The sequence below is a fragment of the Oncorhynchus nerka genome, linkage group LG21, assembly GCF_034236695.1.
Source record: "Oncorhynchus nerka isolate Pitt River linkage group LG21, Oner_Uvic_2.0, whole genome shotgun sequence".
NCBI lineage: Eukaryota > Metazoa > Chordata > Actinopteri > Salmoniformes > Salmonidae > Oncorhynchus > Oncorhynchus nerka.
In genome coordinates, this window is record NC_088416.1 from 3,661,255 (window position 1) to 3,673,424 (window position 12,170).

The window sequence follows — 12,170 nt, forward strand, 5'->3', positions numbered from 1 at the left end:
ATGGCAGTATTTCTTGGGGAGAGCAAATGGGCCTAAATATGTAATGTGTGGTAATGCTAGATAGTGAACATGGCAGTTGAGAAAAATAAAAATAAAAAAGGAGAGAGGGAGAGGGAAGAAAGTTTGATATTTTAAGAGAGGGATGGTATCTGCAGTGTCACACGTCAAGTTTTCATTATCACAAAGTGACCTTATAGCATGTCATGTGTACACCAACCAGATTTACTGTACATTAGCTGCCTTATAGCATGTCATGTGTACTCCAACCAGATTTACTGTACATTAGCTGCCTTATAGCATGTCATGTGTACTCCAACCAGATTTACTGTGCATTAGCTGCCTTATAGCATGTCATGTGTACTCCAACCATATTTACTGTACATTAGCTGCCTTATAGCATGTCATGTGTACTCCAACCAGATTTACTGTGCATTAGCTGCCTTATAGCATGTCATGTGTACTCCAACCAGATTTACTGTGCATTAGCTGCCTTATAGCATGTCATGTGTACACCAACCAGATTTACTGTACATTAGCTGCCTTATAGCATGTCATGTGTACTCCAACCAGATTTACTGTACATTAGCTGCCTTATAGCATGTCATGTGTACTCCAACCAGATTTACTGTGCATTATCTGCCTTATAGCATGTAATGTGTACTCCAACCAGATTTACTGTACATTAGCTGCCTTATAGCATGTCATGTGTACTCCAACCAGATTTACTGTACATTAGCTGCCTTATAGCATGTCATGTGTACACCAACCAGATTTACTGTGCATTAGCTGCCTTATTGCATGTCATGTGTACTCCAACCAGATTTATTGTGCATTAGCTGCCTTATAGCATGGAATGTGTACTCCAACCAGATTTACTGTACATTAGCTGCCTTATAGCATGTCATGTGTACACCAACCAGATTTACTGTGCATTAGCTGCCTTATTGCATGGAATGTGTACTCCAACAAGATTTACTGTGCATTAGCTGCCTTATAGCATGTCATGTGTACTCCAACCAGATTTACTGTGCATTAGCTGCCTTATAGCATGGAATGTGTACTCCAACCAGATTTACTGTACATTAGCTGCCTTATAGCATGTCATGTGTACTCCAACCAGATTTACTGTGCATTAGCTGCCTTATAGCATGTCATGTGTACTCCAACCAGATTTACTGTGCATTAGCTGCCTTATAGCATGCCATGTGTACACCAACCAGATTTACTGTACATTAGCTGCCTTATAGCATGTCATGTGTACTCCAACCAGATTTACTGTACATTAGCTGCCTTATAGCATGTCATGTGTACTCCAACCAGATTTACTGTGCATTAGCTGCCTTATAGCATGTCATGTGTACTCCAACCAGATTTACTGTGCATTAGCTGCCTTATAGCATGTCATGTGTACTCCAACCAGATTTACTGTGCATTAGCTGCCTTATAGCATGTCATGTGTACACCAACCAGATTTACTGTACATTAGCTGCCTTATAGCATGTCATGTACACCAACCAGATTTACTGTACATTAGCTGCCTTATAGCATGTCATGTGTACTCCAACCAGATTTACTGTGCATTAGCTGCCTTATAGCATGTCATGTGTACTCCAACCAGATTTACTGTGCATTAGCTGCCTTATAGCATGTCATGTGTACACCAACCAGATTTACTGTACATTAGCTGCCTTATAGCATGTCATGTGTACTCCAACCAGATTTACTGTACATTAGCTGCCTTATAGCATGTCATGTGTACTCCAACCAGATTTACTGTGCATTATCTGCCTTATAGCATGTAATGTGTACTCCAACCAGATTTACTGTACATTAGCTGCCTTATAGCATGTCATGTGTACTCCAACCAGATTTACTGTACATTAGCTGCCTTATAGCATGTCATGTGTACACCAACCAGATTTACTGTACATTAGCTGCCTTATAGCATGTCATGTGTACTCCAACCAGATTTACTGTGCATTAGCTGCCTTATAGCATGGAATGTGTACTCCAACCAGATTTACTGTGCATTAGCTGCCTTATAGCATGTCATGTGTACTCCAACCAGATTTGTTGTGCATTAGCTGCCTGATAGCATGGAATGTGTACTCCAACAAGATTTACTGTACATTAGCTGCCTTATAGCATGTCATGTGTACACCAACCAGATTTACTGTGCATTAGCTGCCTTATTGCATGGAATGTGTACTCCAACCAGATTTACTGTGCATTAGCTGCCTTATAGCATGTCATGTGTACTCCAACCAGATTTACTGTGCATTAGCTGCCTTATAGCATGGAATGTGTACTCCAACCAGATTTACTGTACATTAGCTGCCTTATAGCATGTCATGTGTACTCCAACCAGATTTACTGTGCATTAGCTGCCTTATAGCATGTCATGTGTACTCCAACCAGATTTACTGTGCATTAGCTGCCTTATAGCATGCCATGTGTACACCAACCAGATTTACTGTACATTAGCTGCCTTATAGCATGTCATGTGTACTCCAACCAGATTTACTGTACATTAGCTGCCTTATAGCATGTCATGTGTACTCCAACCAGATTTACTGTGCATTAGCTGCCTTATAGCATGTCATGTGTACACCAACCAGATTTACTGTACATTAGCTGCCTTATAGCATGTCATGTGTACTCCAACCAGATTTACTGTGCATTATCTGCCTTATAGCATGTAATGTGTACTCCAACCAGATTTACTGTACATTAGCTGCCTTATAGCATGTCATGTACTCCAACCAGATTTACTGTACATTAGCTGCCTTATAGCATGTCATGTGTACACCAACCAGATTTACTGTACATTAGCTGCCTTATAGCATGTCATGTGTACTCCAACCAGATTTACTGTGCATTAGCTGCCTTATAGCATGGAATGTGTACTCCAACCAGATTTACTGTGCATTAGCTGCCTTATAGCATGTCATGTGTACTCCAACCAGATTTATTGTGCATTAGCTGCCTTATAGCATGGAATGTGTACTCCAACCAGATTTACTGTACATTAGCTGCCTTATAGCATGTCATGTGTACACCAACCAGATTTACTGTGCATTAGCTGCCTTATTGCATGGAATGTGTACTCCAACCAGATTTACTGTGCATTAGCTGCCTTATAGCATGTCATGTGTACTCAACCAGATTTACTGTGCATTAGCTGCCTTATAGCATGGAATGTGTACTCCAACCAGATTTACTGTACATTAGCTGCCTTTAGCATAGCAGATTTATGTCATGTGTACTCCAACCAGATTTACTGTGCATTAGCTGCCTTATAGCATGCCATGTGTACACCAACCAGATTTACTGTGCATTAGCTGCCTTATAGCATGTCATGTGTACACCAACCAGATTTACTGTACATTAGCTGCCTTATAGCATGTCATGTGTACTCCAACCAGATTTACTGTACATTAGCTGCCTTATAGCATGTCATGTGTACTCCAACCAGATTTACTGTACATTAGCTGCCTTATAGCATGTCATGTGTACACCAACCAGATTTACTGTACATTATCTGCCTTATAGCATGTCATGTGTACTCCAACCAGATTTACTGTACATTAGCTGCCTTATAGCATGTCATGTGTACACCAACCAGATTTACTGTACATTAGCTGCCTTATAGCATGTCATGTGTACTCCAACCAGATTTACTGTACATTAGCTGCCTTATAGCATGTCATGTGTACTCCAACCAGATTTACTGTGCATTAGCTGCCTTATAGCATGTCATGTGTACACCAACCAGATTTACTGTACATTAGCTGCCTTATAGCATGTCATGTGTACACCAACCAGATTTACTGTACATTAGCTGCCTTATAGCATGTCATGTGTACTCAACCAGATTTACTGTGCATTAGCTGCCTTATAGCATGTCATGTGTACACCAACCAGATTTACTGTACATTAGCTGCCTTATAGCATGTCATGTGTACTCCAACCAGATTTACTGTACATTAGCTGCCTTATAGCATGTCATGTGTACACCAACCAGATTTACTGTACATTAGCTGCCTTATAGCATGTCATGTGTACTCCAACCAGATTTACTGTGCATTAGCTGCCTTATAGCATGTCATGTGTACTCCAACCAGATTTACTGTACATTAGCTGCCTTATAGTATGTCATATGTACACCAACCAGAACCAATGGAATAGTCCCAAAAGTGCAAATCAGTCCATCTAGCTCTCCAGGCAGGCTGAATCAAACACTCAAAGCATTTTAAAGAAAGCAAAAACGATTTGAACCCAGGTATGACACACCATCAACACAACAGCACTGACATCACACCATTTATACCATCCTTTGTGTGTTGACATTCACCTGAACAAGAGTACATTACACAGTCCTACTGTGTCTGGACCTGAACTAACAAAACCCCTCATTGTCAACCAGCACTGCTGTCCAGACCATGATGCTTACCCTATTATGCATTTTGGATTTTGAGGCCCTCTGAGTCACAAACGGAGCCACGGACACAAAGCGTGACATTTAGCCAGCATGCCAGCATCAGTCTCATGCAGATTAGCTAGCGATCCCAGGACACCTCGATAGAGAACTAGAAGTGTCCAGAGAATGTGAACATCAACAAAAGCCTGAATGACATCGACACCACTGAAAACCTAAGTGCCATTGCGAGTGACATTTTGGCAAAGGATTGTGGGTCATTACATTTCCACACAATAGCTGCCAACGTTATCCCTTTGCTTCCATTCTATTCTGCCTTTCTTTATTCGGCTTATTCATAGTTTATAATTTTCAGTGTACAATGGCGTGAAATATACCCCCAGAAGCCTTCTCGTGTTTTTATACTCTGCTGTGCTTGAAAAGAAGCAAAACATATAGTGAATAAAATGAAAGCGAGAGAGAGAGCGAGAGACACAGACACACAAACCTCATTAGGTGTAACAGGCAAACACACTGCTCTCATGGTGGGGCAGAATATGATGCAACCCTAATGTTTGGGCTAGTGCTGACTGCTTGTGTCTGTGTTTGAATGTAGCCCAGCAGTCTGTTGACTAGTGTACCTGCCACCCTACTGTCTCTTGATTACTACACTACCTTGACCTTCCTGTGGTTCTCTCTCCCTCCATCACACACATGTATGCACACACACACTCACACCACAGGGACTCATGTCAGACTCAGGATGCATGCTGATGTAGAGGTGTCACAACACAATCTGTTGGACTTCTGACAAAAACAGACAAAGATGCCCTGCCTGTGCTCATGCATGCTTAATGCTGATTACTGAATGGTACTGTGGTTTTGAGTTATTGTATAGAACCCCATTTAAAAAAATACCTTTAATCTTTATTTAACTAGGCAGGTTGGTTTTAAGAACAAATTGTTATTTACAATGACGGCCTACCAAGGAATAGTGGGTTAACTGCCTTGTTCAGGGGCAAAACAACAGATTTTTTTCTTTGTCTGCTCGGGGATTGAATCCAGCAACCTTTTGGTTACTGGCCCAACGCTCCAACCACTTGGCTACCTGCCACAAACAATGATATTTATTTAAGTCTATAATAAACACAAGTACAAGCATCTAGCCTGGATCTCAAATACAATGGAATTGTTATATATATATATATATATATTTTTTTAATGTAACTAACTTAATTTTTGAATTTTTGTCATATTTGTGTCTTTTTCTTTCTTTCTTTCTTTCTTCATCTGTATAACTTACTTGAGACTTTACTTGTTTTCCAGGGGGACTCAATGAGAACCAACATCCAACTGGATTTCGGAGATGGCACGGCAGTCTCCTACTCCAACCTGAGCTGGATCGAAGAGGGTATCAGACACGTTTACAAGACGGCTGGGATATTCCGTGTCTCGGCCTTGGCGGAAAACACCCTGGGATTTGATTCCACCACCTTGTACCTCCATGTTACGTGTACGTCACCTCTATACATTCATCTATTTTGTCAGGGATATTCAATTCCCGCCATTGAGGAATGAAGTACTTCTGGTTTTAGTTTATACTGTACCTGGTAGATAATTGGTCAGTTATTGTGACATTGGCCATTGATTGACCAGAGTGGTCACTCATCTGGTGACCCTGCTCTGAATCAGTCCCTGATTGGAGGGAAAGGATAGAAAACAATAGTGCTGTGGTTCTCAAGGATCATAATCGAATATCTCTGCCTCATATTTCTCTGTAAATAACCACCTTACTAAATATACAGCAGTGTACAATGGAGCCAGTTAAAGACAAAGTACCAGAATGCTCTGCACGTAGTACAGTACTTTGATGCTCTCTCGCTCTTGTTATCTTGTAATGAACAAGCCAGCCAAATGTCAAGTAAATAATTGTGACAAATATAACATGCTGATGTCTAAAAGGCGTCAAGTATTATCCAGCTCTTTGAAGTGCTGTGTTTCAATTGCCACCTCGTCTCCTGATTTGAAAAGTGAGGCTTTAGTCAATTACTGGTGCCATTTAAGTGCTGTCTCTGGTCGCCACGGCACTTTCAATCAGTGTACTTTGATATTTTTGATGTCATTGATTCTGCTGGTGTTTTTTTCTCGATGGTTTGGTACAAATTATTATACTTATAAAAAAGTTGGACCCCTTTTTCTCCCCAATGTCGTGATATCCAATTGGTAGTTGCAGTCTCGCCACATCATTGGAACTCCCGTACCGACTCTGGAGAGGCGAAGGTCGAGATCCGTACGTTCTTCAAAATAATACCCTTCCAAGCCGCACTGCTTCTTGACACACTGCTTGCTTAACCCGGAAGCCAGCCGCACCAATGTGTCGGAGGAAACAACGTCCACCTGGTGACCGCAGTCAGATTGCAGACGCCCGGTCCGCCACAAGGAGTCTCTAGAGCGCGATTGGACAAGGACCTTGTCCAAACCTTCCCCTAACCCGGATGACTGTGCACCACCTCATGGTTCTCCCGGAACCGGCCGGCTGTGACAAAGCCTGGGATCGAATACGGGTCTGTATTGACACATCAAGCACTGTGGTGCAGTGCCTCAGACCTCTGCACTCGGGGGTTGTTTGGCACATTTTGAGGTAATTTACAGGGGAGAGAGAGTGTAGATGATGCTTTAAGCAATGTGCCAATCACGATGCCACCACAATTTTCAAATTGGAATATTTTTAACACCCGACACAGATTAGGCAGCCTGACCAAATGTCTCACACACACACACACACACACACACACACACACAACACACACACACACATGCACATCTGCATAGACACAAACCTAAAAGATGGAGACACACAGATACGCACACTTTCTTTCTCTGTCACACACATCACAAACATACACAGACACTAACACTCACACATGCAAACACTGCATGCGTTTGAAAGCTAGGATAAAGATTAGTCTCAGTTAAAAAGGATAACAGAAGTTAACAGAAGCGCAGGTGGAGACGTACAAGCCTGAATGCCGAGTCACACCACTGTCAGCCGGAATAATACTGTTAAAATACTGTGTTATATCTTTCAGCTATAGGAACCTTCACCACTTAGATCACGGTAATGCCACGTACACCCACATATTACTCACAAGGTATCACCTCAAAAACATGATAATGCCAATGTGTTTTAAGTCGAGAATAAATCTTGTTCTTCAACAAAATTCCATCAAAACTATAAAACATTATGACAGTTATGACATTTGTTGAGGAAGATTTCATTCACCTTCCCTTTTTAGCTAAAGTAGTCTTACTGAGAAGAAGATCCCACACACCACCCCAGTGATAATGATAGTGATACTGGCAAGCTCAGTGTGAGAGATCTTCTTTTCTCTAATTCTTAATTTAAGAAGGTTGCTATTTCTTTTTTCCCACGCACCTGTAAAATTAATCTTCGGATGTGCCGGTGCTTTTCATATTTAAACCAAAAAAGTATCTAAAAATAATATTTCCATGTGCAAATGCTTTTCCTATTGTGAAATAGGCAGTCTCAAGCAATGTCCTTATAATTACAATCATATATGGGTTCTGAATCATTCAATACTGAGTCTGAATCATCCAATGCTGAATCTGAATCATCCAATATGGAGTCTGAATCATCCAATACTCGCTCTGAATCTTCCAATACTGAGTCTGAATCATCCAATGCTGAGTCTGAATCATCCAATGCTGTGTCTGAATCATCCAATACTGAGTCTGAATCATCCAATACTGAGTCTGAATCATCCAATGCTGAATATGAATCATCCAATACTGAATATGAATCATCCTCTGTGTTTGTATCAGGTCCTGTGGAACATGTCCAGTTGCTGGCTCCATTTGTGGCCATCAAGAACAAGGAAGTAAACCTAACAGCAGTGGTGTGGCCCATCCACTCAAGGACCGTCACCTACTTCTGGTGGCTGGGGAACAACACTGAGGTAAATTAGACTTAAAACACTTGGTGTACAGAGAAGAGGACCTAGAACCGAGCTCTGTGGGACTCCAGTGTTGTGTATAGTATACAGTATATGTGGGTTACCAACTATACAACTTTTTGACACTATTCAAAAGGGGTTTTACCCTATAATTCCATATACTGTACATGTACTGCAGTTGTGGCTGGTGTCACTGTAACTAAATCGGAGGACAGGCTTATTGTAATGGCTGAAACAGAAACCAATGGAACAGCATCGAACACATCAATTTCAGTTCCATTCCATTTCAGCCATTATTATGAGCTGTCCTCCCTTCAGTAGCCTCCACTGATGTATATATGGGTTAAACATGATGTCTATGGTATTAAATACATTGACCTCTTCTATTAATGAAGACGACTATGATAGAGGCGGAGCAGTCTCTGATCTTATATTTTGTTCAGACAGCTTATTAGTATGTCATAAGTTATGACCTTAGCTGCATTGGTTCTAGGTATTATGGGGAGGATGTGTTTTGTAGGGTTTTATTCCAGTCAGATGCTCCGACTACTCTAAGTGAGAAGTTGTTATCATCTGGAATGGATTTATTTCATGTTCTGGGGTTTTAGCCGCAAGGTTTTAAAGGTTTTAAAGGTTTAAAGGTTTTAGGTGAAGGGATTATGACATGATCAAAGTGTGATCATCCATTTTGTCCATGTTCCCTCTTCCTCCAGCCGGTGATCAGCTTAGACGGGAGCATCTCGTACACCTTCACCAGTGAGGGAATGAACACTGTTACGGTCCAAGTGTCTTCAGCCAACGCCATACAGCAAGACACTAAGACGATAGCAGTCCAAGGTTCTCTCTCTCTCTCTCTCTGATCACCCTAATCAAATTATTCTACTTAATGTAATGCTAATTAGCACATCTAGCAGGTATCTCACTTGGTATGCAACTTTTGAGTGTCTTTACATTTGAATATGTCAGGATATATGCGAAAGGGACATTACCCCAATTATCTAAGAAATCACTTAGCAAGCAATCATCTCCTCTTGTCAAACCATGAGCACATGCATACTGTGCCCACACACTCACACACACCAACATCCCTGTCAGCTTTCCCCCCCATCAGAAGACCGTTAGAGGAGGGACACAACCAGAACAAAGGACAGTGGGGAATGAGGAGGATACCTTGAGAATAATGCACCTATATCAGGGGCTGAATTAACGGTCTGTTTCTGTTTCTCCCCTGGGTCTCTCTCTCTCTTTCTGACAGATTTCTTCAAATCTCTGCTTTTATCTTTCTCCCCTAATCTGGACGAGTACAACCCTGATGTCCCCGAGTGGAGACAGGATGTGGGGAGAGTCATTAAGAAGGCTCTGCTCCAAGTAAGCGTGAATTCCTTCCTCTCTCATTCTCCCTCTCTCTGGTCTCTTTCTATCCACTCAGACGCTTTGGCGTTTGCCCTCGGGCTGTCCTGTGATTCGTTTTCACACAGGTGCGAGAGGCTCGGCATCTTCTTCCCCCCTCGAGGCAGCTTGATGACTTATTGACAACTTATTTTCAGGAGCAATGAAATGCGTTCTTCTGAATTAGCCTGGAATGAAGGAGATCTTAGGCATTACTATGACATTGGATGTGCATAGGATCTGTGGAGGAGAGCTAGAGCTGATATGTCATAGTTAAGTGTGTTACTCTTCCACTTCGTGTGTTGGTTTAGGCCTATAGTGTGAGACTTGTGGTCTCTCTGTGTTTTCACCATCTCCACAGTTGATTTGATACGAGAGGCGCCTCAGGCGAGCTAGGCTGAGAGCCAGTTGAGGGAGCTACTGTGATATGGGTCAAAGTGAGGCTTTGTGAGGGATAAAGTGCACTTTGTCACCTGGGAGTCACATAGTATGTTCATGGCAGTATAGTATAAAACCAGCCAATTTAATTGTGTTGAACTGAGGGGTACACTCAGTTATAGACAGCTATAGATCTAGCTTGAGCTATTAATTGCTAGCCTCAATAGACTGTTACAGCACCTCTTTTCATACAAACCGTTTTGTTATACAACCTTTTGGGACCTACACACATTATACGGTATCTTTTGAGTTTATGAACACTAGTTCATGTGTCATATGCTCCTCCATATACAGTTTAATCCTATCAAACCATCCCTCCTTTCATCTCTTTTACCCTTTCTCTAAACGGAATATTAAGGCCTATTCATCCATGTACTGCTAGAGTTGACTTAGGGTTCATAGTCTAGATATTGTGCAACAATCGCCATACAAAGTGTTATTAGAATTTTTCTCTTTATTTCTCTTTTGGTTTTCTGCGGTTCACGTTCAGTTCACCTTCAAGATGAAACATATTCCATCGTGTCAAAGTAAACAACTCCCCACAATAAAGCAAAGATCGCTGCAAAACCGCAATTAATGTCAGGGTCCATTAAACTGCAGTGTTGCCGTAGTACGGTACAGCTCAATGGCTGACAATAGTGAGAGCAAGGCAGGGCTTTTGCTCCTCAGCTGATTTCAACCCACGGCTTATTAATAGAAGTTTGAATAGGGAGTTCAGTAATATCCCCCCCCTGGTTTCACCACCACTTGTTAATTCACCACTCAGTGGGGTGCAAGAGGTGAACATGTCCTCTTTTTTCCCTAAGAGAGTGCACTTCTTCTGGGCATCCCTTTCTCGCTCTTGCCCCTCCTTCATTTCCTGGGTGACGACTGTACTTTACCTCACAGAATAAAATCATAGGTATAGGTGAATCATCATAACCTATTTATAACAGCATTGTTGGAAATAATGCACTACGGAAGGAGTTAACATAGAATAACCCAGTATCGTCAAGTTCACAACGAATGAAAAACAGAATCCACATCATGGTGTGTTTACAATAGTAATTCATAATTGACCACTGTTTCATCTTATTTATTTAGCTTTGCATACAGTAAGATTGTGAGGAAGCCGCTCCAAAAATGTTTGCTGTTAATTAAAATATTAAAGCATCAAGACACAGTTCTGAAGACGTGGTTTTACAACCATATTTGGGCGTGGACAAAGTTTCCTCCAAAACACTCACTCATTTGACTGTCTGACTCACCTTCTCTCCTCCCTTAACGCAGATCAGATTTTTCACTCCAGCCAATGAGTTTGGGGGCACAAAATGCCAGCGCTACCCAAGTACACAGAGCCAGACGAGTTTTTAGACTAATGAGTGATCGCAAAGAGAACAAATACAAGCTGAGTGTATTGATTTTTTTGTTGCATCATATCCCCTTCCCTATCCCCTTCCCTCTACCATTCATACTATACCTCTTTCCCCTTATTGCAAGTCATTCCTTTCCTCTTTATTTGTCCACTACTTTGCTACTTAAATTGTGATTTTATTAAAGGCTTGATAATTGATGTGCTTCAAATGTATGTGATTTGCCATAAAAACATTAGTGGCTTTTAAAATGGACACTGATTGCTGGTTGGAACTCGTGCCTCGCTTGTAAATCCAAAGTGGATGAAGGCCATTATAAAGAAAAACATTTAGTAGTAGCTATTTTGAAGGGGTGGAGAAACAGTTGTTTGGCAAGACGTACTTTTCCCATCGAGAAAGAAATACACTTTTACAAAAACATGGAGTTTGAGATTGGATTGAAAAAAGGATAACACTTTATTTGACACCTAGGGTCATAACACATTAGGACACGGTCATAACCATGTCATAGGAGGTCATAACAGCTGAAACAACTTGTCATAAACTGTCATTATATGGTCATAACATTATCATGGCACATATATTTAGACTGTTGTGACA

General features: G+C 41.3%; 1 protein-coding gene across 1 annotated transcript in view; it reads left to right on the forward strand.

Annotated features, from left to right (window-relative positions):
* The window catches only part of LOC115103696 (VPS10 domain-containing receptor SorCS3-like), a 218,064-nt gene that overhangs the window by 197,513 nt on the left and 8,381 nt on the right, over positions 1-12,170 (forward strand). Inside the window, exons 19-22 of the mRNA XM_029624570.2 lie at positions 5,744-5,930; positions 8,261-8,394; positions 9,105-9,228; positions 9,647-9,759. Of these exons, the coding sequence (XP_029480430.2) occupies positions 5,744-5,930; positions 8,261-8,394; positions 9,105-9,228; positions 9,647-9,759 (558 nt within the window). The remainder of the gene's footprint in view (positions 1-5,743; positions 5,931-8,260; positions 8,395-9,104; positions 9,229-9,646; positions 9,760-12,170) is intronic.